Source organism: Pseudophryne corroboree, chromosome 10, assembly GCF_028390025.1.
Source record: "Pseudophryne corroboree isolate aPseCor3 chromosome 10, aPseCor3.hap2, whole genome shotgun sequence".
In the NCBI taxonomy this organism is placed as follows: domain Eukaryota; kingdom Metazoa; phylum Chordata; class Amphibia; order Anura; family Myobatrachidae; genus Pseudophryne; species Pseudophryne corroboree.
The window spans coordinates 140,295,817-140,315,151 of NC_086453.1; the positions used below are offsets into that span (position 1 = coordinate 140,295,817).

Here is a 19,335-nt window from a genome sequence, read left to right on the forward strand (position 1 = left end):
TGGTACCCGGAACTACACGAAATGATCTCCGAGGACCCTTGGCCTCTGCCTCTCAGACAGGACCTGCTACAGCAGGGGCCCTGTCTGTTCCAAGACTTACCGCGGCTGCGTTTGACGGCATGGCGGTTGAACGCCGGATCCTGATGGAAAAGGGCATTCCGGTTGAAGTCATTCCTACGCTGATAAAAGCTAGGAAGGATGTGACAGCAAAACATTATCACCGCATATGGCGAAAATATGTTGCTTGGTGTGAGGCTATGAAGGCCCCAACAGAAGAATTTCAGCTGGGTCGATTTCTGCACTTCCTACAGTTAGGAGTGACTATGGGCCTAAAATTGGGATCCATTAAAGTCCAGATTTCGGCCCTGTCTATTTTCTTTCAAAAAGATCTGGCTTCACTGCCTGAAGTTCAGACGTTTGTTAAGGGAGTGCTGCATATTCAGCCCCCTTTTGTGCCTCCAGTGGCACCTTGGGATCTCAACGTTGTGTTGGATTTCCTAAAATCACATTGGTTTGAGCCACTTCAGACCGTGGAGTTGAAGTATCTCACGTGGAAAGTGGTCATGCTTTTGGCCTTGGCTTCGGCTAGGCATGTGTCAGAATTGGCGGTTTTGTCCTGTAAAAGCCCATATCTGATCTTCCATATGGACAGGGCAGAATTGAGGACTCGTCCCCAATTTCTCCCTAAGGTGGTATCAGCGTTTCATTTGAACCAACCTATTGTGGTGCCTGCGGCTACTCGGGACTTGGAGGCTTCCAAGTTGCTGGATGTAGTCCGGGCCCTGAAAATCTATGTTTCCAGGACGGCTAGAGTCAGAAAAACTGACTCGCTGTTTATCCTGCATGCACCCAACAAGCTGGGTGCTCCTGTTTCTAAGCAGACTATTGCTCGCTGGATCTGTAGCACGATTCAACTTGCACATTCAGCGGCTGGACTGCCGCATCCTAAATCAGTAAAAGCCCATTCCACGAGGAAGGTGGGCTCTTCTTGGGCGGCTGCCCGAGGGGTCTCGGCTTTACAACTTTGCCGAGCTGCTACCTGGTCGGGGTCAAACACGTTAGCAAAATTCTACAAGTTTGATACCCTGGCTGAGGAGGACCTTGAGTTTGCTCATTCGGTGCTGCAGAGTCATCCGCACTCTCCCGCCCGTTTGGGAGCTTTGGTATAATCCCCATGGTCCTTACGGAGTACCCAGCATCCACTAGGACGTCAGAGAAAATAAGATTTTACTCCCCGGTAAATCTATTTCTCGTAGTCCGTAGTGGATGCTGGGAGCCCGTCCCAAGTGCGGAATTCTGCAATACTGGTATATAGTTATTGCTTAACTATAGGGTTTTTTGTTCTGAGCCATCAGTTTAATGAGGCTCAGTTGTTGTTCCTACTGATAACTGGGTATAGTTATCACGAGTTGTACGGTGTGATTGGTGTGGCTGGTATGAGTCTTACCCTGGATTCCAAATCCTTTCCTTGTAATGTCAGCTCTTCCGGGCACAGTTTCCCTAACTGAGGTCTGGTGGAGGGGCATAGAGGGAGGAGCCAGTGCACACCAGATGTAGTACCTAATCTTTTCTTTAAAGAAGTGCCCAGTCTCCTGCGGAGCCCGTCTATTCCCCATGGTCCTTACGGAGTACCCAGCATCCACTACGGACTACGAGAAATAGATTTACCGGTGAGTAAAATCTTATTTTCTGTAAATAATATATTTTCGCTCCGTTGTATTTAGTCCGTTGGTTACCTGTTGTCTACAGAGCAACTTTGTTCTGTTTCCGTATAAGTAACTGATATAAATATGACTTAATAGAGCATAAAACAAATTTGCAGGTTTCTTGAACGCATGTACAATCTAAAGTTGTCTTAAGGTGGAGAGACCCTTTTTAGGAACATTTATACATGGACACTTGTTAAGACAGACAACACCTTGTGATTGTCTTCTTTAACAGATTTTTAGAACTCCCATTAATGCATCTCAAAGCTTCCTGCCACTATGGGGTATATGCAATTAGTGGCGAATCGCGGCAAATTATCAGCCGTTTTTCAATTCGACAGTCTAATTTCGGCAAGTGGGTGCCGAAATTGACCATATGCAATAAAAAACGGATTCGACAGTCCCGCTGCCGAAAAACGGCCTATTTGACGGATTTGTTCCGTTTTTTTAAAAACGGGAAAAAACCCGGAAAAAAATGGCGTGGGGTCCCCTCTCCAAAGCATAACCAGCCTCGGGCTCTTCGAGCTGGTCCTGGTTCTAAAAATCCGGGGGAAAAATGGACAGGGGATCCCCCGTATTTTTAAAACCAGCACCGGGCTCTGCGCCTGGTGCTGGTGCAAAAATTACGGGGGACAAAAAGAGTAGGGGTCCCCCGTATTTTTTACACCAGCATCGGGCTCCACTAGCTGGACAGATAATGCCACAGCCGGGGGTCACTTTTATACAGCGCCCTGCGGCCGTGGCATTAAATATCCAACTAGTCACCCCTGGCCGGGGTACCCTGGGGGAGTGGGGACCTCTTCAATCAAGGGGTCCCCCTCCCCCAGCCACCCAAGGGCCAGGGGTGAAGCCCGAGGCTGTCCCCCCCCCCCCCCCCCCATCCAAGGGCTGCGGATGGGAGGCTGATAGCCTTGAGAAAATGTAAAGAATATTGTTTTTTCCTGTAGTACTACAAGTCCCAGGTAGCCTCCCCCGCAAGCTGGTACTTGGAGAACCACAAGTACCAGCATGCGGGAGAAAAACGGGCCCGCTGGTACCTGTAGTACTACTGAAAAAAAAAAACCCAAATAAAAACAGGAGACACACACCTTGAGAGTAAAACTTTATTGCACACCTGCCGACACACACATACTTAACTATGTTGACCCGCCGACTGCCACGTCTCCTGATCCGACGATCCGGGGTACCTGTGAATCAAATTATACTCACCTCAATCCAGTGTCCAGATATAAATCCTCGTACTTGGCAAAAAAAGAAAACGAACAGCCGATCCAGCGGACTGAAAGGGGTCCCATGTTTACACATGAGACCCCTTTCCCCGAATGCCGGGACACCACGTGACTCCTGTCACCGAAAAAGTCCAATTTTTCGACAATTTCGGGAATTCGACCGCAATTGCATATACCCCTATGTTGTTATGTGCTTTCCCATATAACGTCATTGTATATTGCCGTGCATGTACACTTGCAATGCAGCAGGCAATTTCACCATTCAAGTTAACTGAATAGTTATCAAAAACTGTGTTTTGAAGGATCTGTACATTATTTTGAGGATTATCTGCATCAAAGCACGTTTAATAGACATTGTGTTAAACGCATTAAAATAATGGGCGTATTTACAAAGCCTAATACTTTCTAAGTTTCATGCCATGTATGAATCATATTTTCATGGTTACTATTACTATTTGGAAATAATTGCAATGAAATGTTTGACACAAAAACTGTCTAGGCTTATCCCCCAGCAGTGCATGTTCTGTGACTTCTCCCAGGAGTAGGAGTGAATGAATGAAATCTGTTGAACCAGTTATGCATTCTTGAAGTGTGTACTCTTGTTGAGGCTTGAGAACCAGTTTGGGACAACTTGTTTACATGGTTATGTAAAGGGTTTAATGTGAGATGAAGTATGCTAAGTCTACAGGGAAGCTGGGGCTTAAATGACATGCTTCATCTCCAATGACTGGTTGTATATTTCATTTGGATAACTGGGAGTGGCTCAGCTTTCCTTAAAAAATGTCATTACAATGTGGTATCGAATTGCATATTTATTTATTTTTTGTTTAGACATTTTACTTACTTTGTTTCTATGGAGTCTATTCATGAAGTGGAGAAGTGAGCTAGTGGAGAAGTTGCTCATGGCAACCAATCAGCATTTAAGTAACATTTATAATTTGCATACTATTAAGTTATACAGAGCAGCTGATTGGTTGCCATGGGCAACTTCTCTAGTGGCTCACTTCTCCACTCTTTTCACTGCTTCATGAATGGACCCCTATATGCCTACTTCATGTTTCTTTAATGTATATTTACATCATTTCTGTGGTGTGTAATAGATATTCTGTTTTTCAGATTGTAGCCTTTCTGCAAAAAAAGGAAGATTTTGTTAACTTACTGCTCAGGCATATTGGCACATCAGCAATTATGGACCTTCTGCTGCGGCTTTTGACATGCGTGGAACAGCCACAGTTGCGGCAGGATGTATTCAATGTAAGTGTGAACTTTCAAAAGCTGTACTCTCATTGTGGCCTGCTGTCATTTGTGCTGAAGATCTGCATTTATTCCTTCCATAATATTTTCATTGTGGCTGCAAAGTTTTGTGATGTACTTGGTAGTCTATTCATGATATCTCCTATATAATAGCCCTGTGATTCTGTGCCTGGGTATCTAACGCTGGGCGTGGCTAGGAGCTCTCATTGGGTTAGTGGCAGGTCTATCACACCCAGTCCACAGCTGATTGGGCGAGAAACACCCTCCCGCACAGGTTACATCCAATGGGAGGCTCTGCCCTTTGCCTGCTGTGTTTTCACAGAGCAGGATTAGCAATGGGACTGATGGAGCTGCAGCTCCAGCCACACACCCCAAAATAGGCCTACTGCATCTGCAGCAACACACCCTCCAACAATTTACACATACACATTGATACACATTCTAAAAGGGGGCGTGGCCACGGGTACAGACACGTGGCCACGCCCCTTTTCCTATACTTTCAATAGAAGCTTGGAGAGTCGCAAAACTGTACATACCAGAAAAAAAGGGGACTGTACCTGTCAAAAAGGTGCAGCTGGAGGGTATGCCACTGCATCTGCAGCAAGTCTCTGCGCTGCAGATAGGGGGAAAAACAATCCTTTTACTGCAGCGTCCTATGGGCGTCATTCCAAGTTGGTCGCTAGCTGCATTCGTTCGCTGTGCAGCGATCAGGCAAAAACTCAGCACTTCTGTGCATGCGTATGCAGCGCAATGCGCACGTGCCGCGTACTATTACAATGAACGATATAGTTTTACACAGGGTCTAGCGATGCTTTGCAGTCGCACAGGCAGCCGCAGAGTGATTGACAGGAAGAGGGCGTTTCTGGGTGTCAACTGACCGTTTTCAGAGAGTGTTCGGAAAAAGGCAGGCGTGGCTGGCCGAACGCAGGGCGTGTTCGTGACGTCAAATCAGGAACTGAATGGTCTGAAGTGATCGCAAGCGCCGAGTAGGTCTGAAGCTACTCTGAAACTGCACAAAATGTTTTTGTACCCGCTCTCCGATCCCTTCGTTCGCACTTCTGCTAAGCTAAAATACACTCCCAGTGGGCGGCGGCATAGCGTTTGCACGGCTGCTAAAAACTAGCAAGCGATTAACTCGGAATGACCACCAATGTCTTGCTGCCAGTCCACCTGCCCCCTCCAGCATCAACAATCCCCACTCCCTAGCTGCGCCGCAGGTGGAACAAAAGCTGCTGCGACCACCGGCATAGATGTGTGTGAAAGCGGCGCAGCGGAAGGCTTTCATAGGCCTCCCTGCGCCGCATACTCTGAGCTCCGGAGCCTCCTCTGCGTGTGATGTCACAGAAGTGCCTCCCCACCACAGCCGCACCCAGAGGCCCTGACTCCGCAACACAGCACCTGGCCTGCCGGCCTGGAAGCCCCGAGATGGCTAATGTAACGGATAGAGTGGGTGATATCGCGGAGGGTAATGTCTGGACGCTGAATCAATGTATAAGGTGACAGTGCTGTGCAGTGCAGTGGGTGTACAGTCAGGGCCGTTGCTAGAGTGTTCGGCGCCCACCTGCAAACTATAAATTTGCACCCTTGCATACTTTACAAACGCACAGCGCACATAATGACCCCTGTAGTAGAGACACTTACACATGTAATGCCCCCTGTACCAGAGACGCTTACACATGTAATGCCCCCTGAACCAGTGACGCTTACACATGTCACGCCCCCCTGTACCACTGACGCTTACACAAGTAACACCCCCTGTAGTAGTGACGCTTACACACGTAACGCCCCCTGTAGCAGTGACGCTTACACACGTAACGCCCCCTGTAGCAGTGACGCTTACACACGTAACGCCCCCTGTAGCAGTGACGCTTACACACGTAACGCCCCCTGTAGCAGTGACGCTTACACACGTAACGCCCTCTGTACCAGTGCCGCTTACAAACGTAACGCCCCCTGTACCAGTGCCGCTTACACACGTAACGCCCCCTGTACCAGTGCCGCTTACACACGTAACGCCCCCTGTACCAGTGCCGCTTACACACGTAACGCCCCCTGTACCAGTGCCGCTTACACACGTAACGCCCCCTGTACCAGTGCCGCTTACACACGTAACGCCCCCTGTACCAGTGCCGCTTACACACGTAACGCCCCCTGTACCAGTGCCGCTTACACACGTAACGCCCCCTGTACCAGTGCCGCTTACACACGTAACGCCCCCCCTGTACCAGTGCCGCTTACACACGTAACGCCCCCCCTGTACCAGTGCCGCTTACACACGTAACGCCCCCCCTGTACCAGTGCCGCTTACACACGTAACGCCCCCCCTGTACCAGTGCCGCTTACACACGTAACGCCCCCCCTGTACCGGTGCCGCTTACACACGTAACGGCCCCTGTACCAGTGACGCTTACACACGTAACGGCCCCTGTACCAGTGACGCTTACACACGTAACGGCCCCTGTACCAGTGACGCTTACACACGTAACGGCCCCTGTACCAGTGACGCTTACACACGTAACGGCCCCTGTACCAGTGACGCTTACACACGTAACGGCCCCTGTACCAGTGACGCTTACACACGTAACGCCCCCTGTACCAGTGACGCTTACACACGTAACGCCCCCTGTACCAGTGACGCTTACACACGTAACGCCCCCTGTACCAGTGACGCTTACACACATTATGCAGCAGTCACATATACACACACACACAGACACATATATATATATATATATACAAACACACACACACACACACACACACACATACATACTGTTCATACATTACACACATACACAGTCACACATATACAGTATACACAGACACTGTATACACACACACACACACACACACACTCACTCTTTCCAGACACTTAGCTAATGAAGTCTGGCTGGCCGAAGCTGTAGCAGCTCATCCTCCTGCTGCAGCATGGTCCCGTGTAGCTCCGCCCCTTACTCCCATCTAGCTCGGCCCACTTTGGCTCCCTCCCGGCCACTGAATGTCACACAGGGGAGGGGAGGGGGAGAGGAGGCTTTGTGCTGCCCGCGCCGAGGGGGAGAAAATGTTTTGTGCTTTCGGCGCCGCTGCATGTGTTGCAGCAGCCGGCAGCAGCAGGGATAGCAGCAGAAGCTCAGCACAGGGATGCAGAGCAGGGAGAACGTCTCTCCTTCCTGGTGCCTCCCTGCACTGCATCCCTTTGCTGAGCGGCTAGCGCCGGGCCAGCACTCTCACCTTTTACATTGATTCAGCCAGTCACTCAGTTCTGCCAGCCAGTCACTATTGTTAGCACCAGTGTCCCAACGCGCCATATTACAGGGAAGTAGACACACTAAATAAACTACAGCTCCTAGCAGCCATTAGCGCCGAAGCATTCCGGCCATTAGGGCTGCTGGGAGCTGTAGTTTAATGAGTGCACCTTCTTCCCTGTAATGCGGCGCGTTGGGACACTGGCGCTAACAATAGTGACTGGCTGCTGTGCAAGTCTCCGGAAGAGCCACTGCCAAAGGGAGGACAGCAGCTTAGCTGCTGACAGGAGGAGAAGCAGGATAAGCATTACTCACCCCTCCCCCACTCACAGTACCTCCGGGCCCCATCCGTGGCACCCCCACACACCCCCTACAGCACCCGCGGTAGCTCAGGGACCCCTCCCCCACCTGCAGCAACCCTGCACCTGCCCCTCCCGCTGCACCACCGCATCCGGCCCTCCCCCACCCGGGACACCCCCGCAACTGCTCCTCCCCCACCCGCAGTTGCTCCGGACCACCACCCGTGGCACCCACGCACCCTCCCCCACCTGTGGCACCACCGCACCAGCCCCTCCCCCACCTGCAGCACCACCGCAACCGCCCCTCCCGCGGCACCCCAGGGTCCCATCCGCATCTTCCCCCGCACCCACCACTCCCCCAACCAAAGCACCTACTAGGTGAGTTATCAGGCTCTGCGTGCACTGTTCACGCTGTTGCAAGGGGCTTCGACCCCTTAACCATTGCACGCCCTTTGTCCGTGCAATATTTAAACACACAATTATGATTGGATGTAATACTCCATATAATAAAAATATTGCATGCCACAAGGGTGTGCAAGGGTTAAGGGGGCGTAGCCCCTTACGACGGTGTGAAGAGCGCCCGTAGGGCGTGATGAATCACCTAGTTATACCATAATTAAGTTCTTTTGGTTCAACAGTTATACAAATAAATGTTTGTCGAGTGCTGCTAATGAAACAAATTTGACTCTGCACTAATAAACTAATGTTGGCATGGAAAGAATCCCAACACCTAAATCAATTATAAACTTTAAGATTTATTTCACTGCAGCAACCGGTTGCTAGATACTGTATAAATAATATTCAATACAGTTCTATAAAAATGTGGATGTCACAATACTATATAAAATAGCTATCCAGGAGGTGTATTATAATTAAATGCAATAGTGCTGTTTCATCTGTAGAGGTAAATTCAATTGAAGTCTGATCCGACACGTCACTATTCAATGCCGGCCTTTTCCGGCAAGCATTCCGACAGTGCAGATTCGACTTGATAGCAAATCGAATCTGCATCAGCGGTAAACTGTCGAAAACAGACGTGTTTTTCGACAAAAACACACTCGCCGATCCACATGTTTTATGACTGGTTTTTCCGACAGTCGAAAAACGTCACTTTCATTGAATAGGTCAAATGCATATTCAACCTAATAACTGTCGGAAAATGCCAATTGAATACCCCCTATAGACTTCAAATGTCCAGAGTTGGTAATGTGTTTAAAATACACTGTATCCTACTTATATCTGAGTTCATGCAGGTGACAGCAGCAAATGTCTTTCCTTTCTCCAGGTGAGAATTAACCATGTGTACACAATAAATTATACTGCCCTGATCTTCTGTACTTTATACCAGGTTATTGGCGTTCAGTTCAAGTGTAATCAGGCAGTGATCCAGTGTTACTTACTCTCCACTGTGAGGGAGACTGTTTGTATTCTCTGCTCGGCCAGTATGCAGACTCTCCACTGCGGGAGATGTGGCTGCACCCGGCTTGTACCTCTGTGATCCCGGCTTGTAGAAAACAATGTGTGCATAGTTAAATGAAGTGACGGTGGGTCCTCTCTAGTGTGTATTTCTCTGACGTCCTAAGTGGATGCTGGGGACTCCGTCAGGACCATGGGGATTAGCGGCTCCGCAGGAGACAGGGCACAAAAGTAAAAGCTTTAGGATCAGGTGGTGTGCACTGGCTCCTCCCCCTATGACCCTCCTCCAAGCCTCAGTTAGATTTTTGTGCCCGGCCGAGAAGGGTGCAATCTAGGTGGCTCTCCTAAAGAGCTGCTTAGAGTAAAAGTTTTGTTAGGTTTTTTATTTTCAGTGAGTCCTGCTGGCAACAGGCTCACTGCTACGAGGGACTTAGGGGAGAAGAAGTGAACTAACCTGCGTGCAGGATGGATTGGCTTCTTAGGCTACTGGACACCATTAGCTCCAGAGGGATCGAACACAGGCCCAGCCATGGAGTCCGGTCCCAGAGCCGCGCCGCCGACCCCCTTGCAGATGCCGAAGAGTGAAGAGGTCCAGAAACCGGCGGCAGAAGACTTTTCAGTCTTCATGAGGTAGCGCACAGCACTGCAGCTGTGCGCCATTGTTGTCAGCACACTTCACTCCAGCGGTCACTGAGGGTGCAGGGCGCTGGGGGGGGCGCCCTGGGCAGCAATGAAATACCTATACTGGCTAAAAGATACATCACATATAGCCCCTGGGGCTATATGGATGTATTTAACCCCTGCTAGGTCTCAGAAAAACAAGAGAAGAAGCCCGCCGAAAAGAGGGCGGAGCCTATTCTCCTCAGCACACAGCGCCATTTTCCCTCACAGAAATGCTGGTGGGAAGGCTCCCAGGCTCTCCCCTGCACTGCACTACAGAAACAGGGTTAAAACAGAGAGGGGGGGCACTTATTGGCGATATGATTATATATATATTAAGATGCTATAAGGGAAAAACACTTATATAAAGGTTGTCCCTGTATAATTATAGCGTTTTGGTGTGTGCTGGCAAACTCTCCCTCTGTCTCCCCAAAGGGCTAGTGGGGTCCTGTCCTCTATCAGAGCATTCCCTGTGTGTGTGCTGTGTGTCGGTACGTGTGTGTCGACATGTATGAGGACGATGTTGGTGAGGAGGCGGAGCAATTGCCTGTAAAGGTGATGTCACTCTCTAGGGAGTCGACACCGGAATGGATGGCTTATTTAGGGAATTACGTGATAATGTCAACACGCTGCAAGGTCGGTTGACGACATGAGACGGCCGGCAAACCAATTAGTACCTGTCCAGGCGTCTCAAACACCGTCAGGGGCTTTAAAACGCCCATTTACCTCAGTCGGTCGACACAGACACGGACACTGACTCCAGTGTCGACGGTGAAGAAACAAACGTATTTTCCATTTGGGCCACACGTTACATGTTAAGGGCAATGAAGGAGGTGTTACATATTTCTGATACTACAAGTACCACAAAAGAGGGTATTATGTGGGGTGTGAAAAAACTACCTGTAGTTTTTCCTGAATCAGATAAATTAAATGAAGTGTGTGATGATGCGTGGGTTTTCCCCGATAGAAAATTATTGGCGTTATACCCTTTCCCGCCAGAAGTTAGGGCGCGTTGGGAAACACCCCTTAGGGTGGATAAGGCGCTCACACGCTTATCAAAACAAGTGGCGTTACCGTCTCCAGATACGGCCGCCCTCAAGGAGCCAGCTGATAGGAGGCTGGAAAATATCCTAAAAAGTATATACACACATACTGGTGTTATACTGCGACCAGCGATCGCCTCAGCCTGGATGTGCAGCGCTGGGGTGGCTTGGTCGGATTCCCTGACTGAAAATATTGATACCCTTGACAGGGACAGTATTTTATTGACTATAGAGCATTTAAAGGATGCATTTCTATATATGCGAGATGCACAGAGGGATATTTGCACTCTGGCATCAAGAGTAAGTGCGATGTCCATATCTGCCAGAAGATGTTTATGGACACGACAGTGGTCAGGTGATGCAGATTCCAAACGGCACATGGAAGTATTGCCGTATAAAGGGGAGGAGTTATTTGGGGTCGGTCCATCGGACCTGGTGGCCACGGCAACAGCTGGAAAATCCACCTTTTTTACCCCAAGTCACATCTCAGCAGAAAAAGACACCGTCTTTTCAGCCTCAGTCCTTTCGTCCCCATAAGGGCAAGCAGGCAAATGGCCAGTCATATCTGCCCAGGGATAGAGGAAAGGGAAGAAGACTGCAGCAGGCAGCCCATTCCCAGGAACAGAAGCCCTCCACCGCTTTTGCCAAGTCCTCAGCATGACGCTGGGGCCTTACAAGCGGACTCAGCTGCGGTGGGGGGTCGTCTCAAGAGTTTCAGCGCGCAGTGGGCTCACTCGCAAGTGGACCCCTGGATCCTACAAGTAGTATCCCAGGGGTACAGATTGGAAGTTCGAGACGTCTCCCCCTCGCAGGTTCCTGAAGTCTGCTTTACCAACGTCTCCCTCCGACAGGGAGGCAGTATTGGAAACAATTCACAAGCTGTATTCCCAGCAGGTGATAATCAAAGTACCCCTCCTACAACAAGGAAAGGGGTATTATTCCACACTATATTGTGGTACTGAAGCCAGACGGCTCGGTGAGACCTATTCTAAATCTGAAATATTTGAACACTTACATACAAAGGTTCAAATCAAGATGGAGTCACTCAGAGCAGTGATAGCGAACCAGGAAGAAGGGGACTATATGGTGTCCCTGGACATCAAGGATGCTTACTTCCATGTCCCAATTTGCCCTTCTCACCAAGGGTACCTCAGGTTCGTGGTACAAAACTGTCACTATCGGTTTCAGACGCTGCCGTTTGGATTGTCCACGGCACCCCGGGTCTTTACCAAGGTAATGGCCGAAATGATGATTCTTCTTCAAAGAAAAGGCGTCTTAATTATCCCTTACTTGGACGATCTCCTGATAAGGGCAAGGTCCAGAGAACAGTTGGAGGTCGGAGTAGCACTATCTCAAGTAGTTCTACGACAGCACGGGTGGATTCTAAATATTCCAAAATCGCAGCTGTCTCCGACGACACGTCTGCTGTTCCTAGGGATGATTCTGGACACAGTCCAGAAAAAGGTGTTTCTCCCGGAGGAGAAAGCCAGGGAGTTATCCGAGCTAGTCAGGAACCTCCTAAAACCAGGAAAAGTGTCAGTGCATCATTGCACAAGGGTCCTGGGAAAAATGGTGGCTTCTTACGAAGCGATTCCATTCGGCAGATTTCACGCAAGAACTTTTCAGTGGGATCTGCTGGAAAAATGGTCCGGATCGCATCTTCAGATGCATCAGCGGATAACCCTGTCTCCAAGGACAAGGGTGTCTCTTCTGTGGTGGCTGCAGAGTGCTCATCTACTAAAGGGCCACAGGTTCGGCATTCAGGACTGGGTCCTGGTGACCACGGATGCCAGCCTGAACGGCTGGGGAGCAGTCACACAAGGAAAAAATTTCCAGGGAGTGTGATCAAGTCTGGAGACTTCTCTCCACATAAATATACTGGAGCTAAGAGCAATTTACAATGCTCTAAGCTTAGCAAGACCTCTGCTTCAAGGTCAGCCGGTATTGATCCAGTGGGACAACATCACGGCAGTCGCCCACGTAAACAGACTGGGCGGCACAAGAAGCAGGAGGGCAATGGCAGAAACTGCAAGGATTCTTCGCTGGGCGGAAAATCATGTGTTAGCACTGTCAGCAGTGTTCATTCCGGGAGTGGACAACTGGGAAGCAGACTTCCTCAGCACGACCTCCACCCGGGAGAGTGGGGACTTCATCGGGAAGTCTTCCACATGATTGTGAACCGTTGGAAAAGACCAAAGGTGGACATGATGGCGTCCCGCCTGAACAAAAAACTGGACAGGTATTGCGCCAGGTCAAGAGACCCTCAGGCAATAGCTGTGGACGTTCTGGTAACACAGTGGGTGTACCAGTCGGTGTATGTGTTCCCTCCTCTGCTTCTCATACCTAAGGTACTGAGAATTATAAGACGTAGAGGAGTAAGAACTATACTCGTGGCTCTGGATTGGCCAAGAAGGACTTGGTACCCGGAACTTCAAGAGATGCTCACAGAGGACTCATGGCCTCTGCCGCTAAGAAGGGACTTGCTTCAGCAAGTACCATGTCTGTTCCAAGACTTACCGCGGCTGCGTTTGACGGCATGGCGGTTGAACGCCGGATCCTAAGGGAAAAAGGCATTCCGGAAGAGGTCATTCCTACCCTGGTCAGAGCCAGGAAGGAGGTGACCGCACAACATTATCACCACATGTGGCAAAAATATGTTGCGTGGTGTGAGGCCAGGAAGGCCCCACGAAGAAATTTCAACTCGGTCGATTCCTGCATTTCCTGAAAACAGGAGTGTCTATGGGCCTCAAATTGGGGTCCATTAAGGTTCAAATTTCGGCCCTGTCGATTTTCTTCCAGAAAGAATTGGCTTCAGTTCCTGAAGTCCAGAAGTTTGTCAAGGGAGTACTGCATATACAACCCCCTTTTGTGCCTCCAGTGGCACTGTGGGATCTCAACGTAGTTCTGGGATTCCTCAAATCACATTGGTTTAAACCGCTCAAATCTGTGGATTTGAAATATTTCACATGGAAAGTGACCATGATGTTGGCCCTGGCCTCGGCCAGGCGAGTGTCAGAATTGGCGGCTTTGTCTCACAAAAGCCCATATCTGACTGTCCATTCGGACAGGGCAGAGCTGCGGACTCGTCCCCAGTTTCTCCATAAGGTGGTGTCAGCGTTTCACCTGAACCAGCTTATTGTGGTGCCTGCGGCTACTAGGGACTTGGAGGAATCCAAGTTGCTAGATGTTGTCAGGGCCCTGAAAATATAGGTTTCCAGGACAGCTGGAGTCAGGAAAACTGACTTGCTGTTATCCTGTATGCACCCAACAAACTGGGTGCTCTTGCTTCTAAGCAGACGATTGCTAGTTGGATGTGTAGTACAATTCAGCTTGCACATTCTGTGGCAGGCCTGCCACAGCCAAAATATGTAAATGCCCATTCCACAAGGAAGGTGGGCTCATCTTGGGCGGCTGCCCGAGGGGTCTCGGCTTTACAACTTTGCCGAGCTGCTACTTGGTCAGGGGCACACCCTGGCTGAGGAGGACCTGGAGTTCTCTCACTCGGTGCTGCAGAGTCATCCGCACTCTCCCGCCCGTTTGGGAGCTTTGGTATAATCCCCATGGTCCTGACGGAGTCCCCAGCATCCACTTAGGACGTCAGAGAAAATAAGAATTTACTTACCGATAATTCTATTTCTCGTAGTCCGTAGTGGATGCTGGGCGCCCATCCCAAGTGCGGATTGTCTGCAATACTTGTACATAGTTATTGTTACAAAAATCGGGTTATTATTGTTGTGAGCCATCTTTTCAGAGGCTCCGCTGTTATCATGCTGTTAACTGGGTTCAGATCACAGGTTGTACAGTGTGATTGGTGTGGCTGGTATGAGTCTTACCCGGGATTCAAAATCCTTCCTTATTGTGTACGCTCGTCCGGGCACAGTATCCTAACTGAGGCTTGGAGGAGGGTCATAGGGGGAGGAGCCAGTGCACACCACCTGATCCTAAAGCTTTTACTTTTGTACCCTGTCTCCTGCGGAGCCGCTAATCCCCATGGTCCTGACGGAGTCCCCAGCATCCACTACGGACTACGAGAACTAGAATTATCGGTAAGTAAATTCTTATTTTCTCCTGCTTTATCAAAGCTCCTGGACTCTTTGATTAGCACCCGATTATGTTTGGTTTTTTTTTTTCTGTCTAGTGCTTCTGCTTTGTAAAGGCCCATACACACTAGAAGATTTTGATCTCAAAGCAGCTCACTTTTGGCGTTTTGAGCTGCTTTGAGCTCAAAATCTACTGGTGTCTATGGGTCGGGCGATGAACGCTGATGCGCGCTCCCGCATCATCGCCAGCGAGGTGGTCAGTTGTGTGTTTTGCACACAATGTTTTGGCCACCTCTCTCCTTGTTCGCCCATCATCGCTCAGCGTGTACGGTGCTGAGCGATGATGGATGAACTGTCCTCGGCACTCCTGTCCCGCCCTGCTCCTGCCCCCTCCCCAAGTCACGCAGCAGCAGTGACCAGGTATCTGCTGCCACCACTGTTTCTGCCTGTCCCTCAGTAATATATACATTGCTGGCAGTGGCCAGCAAAGTATATATTACTGGCACCGCTGCCCACCAATGATTATGCATGCCAGTAATATATACATTGCAGGCAGAGGCCAGCAATGTATATGTTCTGTCACCACTGACCACCAATGTTTATGTACAATATACTGTATACATAATATATACATTGCTGGCAGTGTACCCCTTTATACACATTATAGCAGCAGTCTCCCTTTTTTACACATTACGGCAGCAGAGACATAAAATGGTCCATGCTCCCACCCTTGGAATTCAGACCCAGCCCATTATGTAAATAGCCTTTCTAACGAAAGATTTTCAGCAGAGTCTTTAACCTCCTGAAAACCGCTTGCTCTTTAGGAAAATAGCTCAGCGCGTATGCACTATGGGTGTAAGATGTATCTTTCAGAGATGTTGTCTAAAGCTGGGCATACGCTATACAATTATCTGCCAGATCTAGCTGGTTGGAATAAAAATCTGGTAATGGATAAGAGCAAATGACAATCGACCGTTTGCTCCCAAACACTGGAAAATGGACAAAACCTGTTCACGATTTAACCAATTTGTAACAACAGATTCTCGTCCTAGTGGATGCTGGGTACTCCGTAAGGACCATGGGGAATAGACGGGCTCCGCAGGAGACTGGGCACTCTTAAAAGAAAGATTAGGTACTATATCTGGTGTGCACTGGCTCCTCCCTCTATGCCCCTCCTCCAGACCTCAGTTAGAATCTGTGCCCGGCCAGAGCTGGATGCACCTAGTGGGCTCTCCTGAGCTTACTAGAAAAGAAAGGATTTGTTAGGTTTTTTATTTTCAGTGAGAGCTGCTGGCAACAGACTCACTGCTACGAGGGACTGAGGGGAGAGAAGCAAACCTACCTGCTTGCAGCTAGCTTGTGCTTCTAAGGCTACTGGACACCATTAGCTCCAGAGGGATCGAATACAGGGCCCGACCTCGATCGTCCGTTCCCGGAGCCGCGCCGCCGTCCCCCTTGCAGAGCCAGAAGACGGAAGAACCAGGAGAAAATCGGCGGCTGAAGACTCCGGTCTTCAATAAGGTAGCGCACAGCACTGTAGTTGTGCGCCATTGCTCCCACAGCACACCACATGCTCCGGTCACTGGTGGGTGCAGGGCGCTGGGTGGGGGGGCGCCCTGGGCTGCAATAAGTATACCTTTTGGCAAATGTGCACATAATACAGTTATAAACTGTATTTCTCTGACGTCCTAGTGGATGCTGGGACTCCGTAAGGACCATGGGGAATAGCGGCTCCGCAGGAGACAGGGCACAAAATAAAAGCTTAAGGATCAGGTGGTGTGCACTGGCTCCTCCCCCTATGACCCTCCTCCTGTTAGATTTTTGTGCCCGGCCGAGAAGGGTGCAATCTAGGTGGCTCTCCTGAGCTGCTTAGAATAAAAGTTTAGTTTAGGTTTTTTATTTTCAGTGAGTCCTGCTGGCAACAGGCTCACTGCATCGTGGGACTAAGGGGAGAAGAAACGGACTCACCTGAGTGCAGAGTGGATCGGGTTTCTTAGGCTACTGGACATTAGCTCCAGAGGGACGATCACAGGTTCAGCCTGGATGGGTCACCGGAGCCGCGCCGCCGTCCCCCTTACAGAGCCAGAAGAGACGAAGAGGTCCGGTGAAATCGGCGGCAGAAGACATCCTGTCTTCAGTCTAAGGTAGCGCACAGCACCGCAGCTGTGCGCCATTGCTCTCAGCACACTTCACACTCCGGTCACTGAGGGTGCAGGGCGCTGGGGGGGAGCGCCCTGAGACGCAATATAACAGTATATACCTTAGGTGGCAAAAAGAATACATCACATATAGCTCCTGGGCTATATGGATGTATTTTAATCCCCTGCCATTTTTACACAAAAAAGCGGGAGATAAGGACGTCGTGAAGGGGCGGAGCCTATCTCCTCAGCACACAAGCGCCATTTTCCCTCACAGCTCCGCTGGAAGGACGGCTCCCTGACTCTCCCCTGCAGTCCTGCTTCAGAATCAGGGTAAAAAAGAGAAGGGGGGGCATTTTTGGCAGCAAATAACGATAATAACAGCAGCTATAAGGGAATAACACTTATATAAGGTTATCCCTGTGTGTATATATATATATATATATATATATATAGCGCTGGGTGTGTGCTGGCAGACTCTCCCTCTGTCTCTCCAAAGGGCTAAGTGGGGTCCTGTCCTCTATCAGAGCATTCCCGGTGTGTGTGCTGTGTGTCGGTACGCGTGTGTCGACATGTATGAGGAGGAAAATGATGTGGAGGCGGAGCAGTTGCCTGTGTTGGTGATGTCACCCCCTAGGGAGTCGACACCTGACTGGATGATTGTATTTAAACAATTAAGTGATAATGTCAGCAATTTGCAAAAAACTGTTGACGACATGAGACAGCCGGCAAATCAATTAGTGCCTGTCCAGGCGTCTCAGACACCGTCAGGGGCGCTAAAACGCCCGTTACCTCAGTGGGTCGACACAGACCCTGACACAGATACTGAGTCTAGTGTCGACGGTGACGAGACAAACGTAATGTCCAGTAGGGCCACACGTTACATGATCACGGCAATGAAAGAGGCATTGAACCTTTCTGACACTACAAGTACCACAAAGAAGGGTATTATGTGGGGTGAGAAAAAACTACCAATAGTTTTTCCTGAGTCAGAGGAAATAAATGAGGTGTGTGAAAAAGCGTGGGTTTCCCCCGATAAAAAACAGCTAATTTCTAAAAAATTATTAGCATTATATCCTTTCCCGCCAGAGGTTAGGGCGCGTTGGGAAACACCCCCTAGGGTAGATAAGGCGCTCACACGTTTATCTAAACAAGTAGCGTTACCGTCTCCTGATACGGCCACCCTCAAAGAACCAGCTGATAGAAGGCTGGAAAATATCCTAAAAAGTATATACACACATACTGGTGTTATACTGCGACCAGCAATCGCCTCAGCCTGGATGTGCAGTGCTGGAGTCGCATGGTCGGATTCCCTGACTGAGAATATTGATACCCTGGATAGGGACAATATTTTGTTAACTATAGAACATTTAAAGGATGCATTACTATATATGCGTGATGCACAGAGGGATATTTGCACCCTGGCATCAAGAGTAAGTGCTATGTCCATCTCTGCCAGAAGAGCGTTATGGACGCGACAGTGGTCAGGGGATGCGGATTCCAAACGGCACATGGAAGTATTGCCGTATAAAGGGGAGGAGTTATTTGGGGCTGGTCTATCGGACCTGGTGGCCACGGCAACGGCTGGAAAATCCACCTTTTTACCCCAGGTCACTCCACATCAGCAGAAAAAGACGCCGTCTTTTCAAACTCAGTCCTTTCGTTCCCATAAGTACAAGCGAGCAAAAGGCCACTCTTTTCTGCCCCGGGGCAGAGGAAGAGGAAAAAGACTGCACCATGCAGCCGCTTCCCAGGAGCAGAAGCCCTCCCCTGCTTCTGCCAAGTCTTCAGCATGACGCTGGGGCTTTACAAGCAGACTCAGATATGGTGGGGGCCCGTCTCAAGAATTTCAACGCGCAGTGGGCTCACTCGCAAGTGGATCCCTGGATTCTACAGGTAGTATCGCAGGGGTACAAACTGGAATTCGAGGCGTTTCCCCCTCGTCGGTTCCTGAAGTCTGCTTTACCAAAATCTCCCTCCGACAGGGAGGCAGTTTTGGAAGCCATTCACAAGCTGTATTCCCAGCAGGTGATAATCAAGGTACCCCTCCTGCAACAAGGAAAGGGGTATTATTCCACGCTGTTTGTGGTACCGAAGCCGGACGGCTCGGTGAGACCAATTTTAAATCTGAAATCCTTGAACACTTACATAAAAAGGTTCAAATTCAAGATGGAGTCACTCAGAGCAGTGATAGCGAACCTGGAAGAAGGGGACTATATGGTGTCTCTGGACATCAAAGATGCTTATCTCCACGTCCCAATATACCCTTCTCACCAAGGGTACCTCAGGTTTGTAGTACAAAACT

General features: G+C 49.6%; 1 protein-coding gene across 2 annotated transcripts in view; it reads left to right on the forward strand.

The window, feature by feature from the left end:
* Window positions 1–19,335, forward strand: part of PPP6R1 (protein phosphatase 6 regulatory subunit 1) — a 329,328-nt gene that overhangs the window by 48,129 nt on the left and 261,864 nt on the right. For both annotated transcript variants that reach the window (XM_063942823.1, XM_063942824.1), the window contains exon 4: window positions 4,052–4,189. In XM_063942823.1, the coding sequence (XP_063798893.1) occupies window positions 4,052–4,189 (138 nt within the window). The remainder of the gene's footprint in view (window positions 1–4,051; window positions 4,190–19,335) is intronic.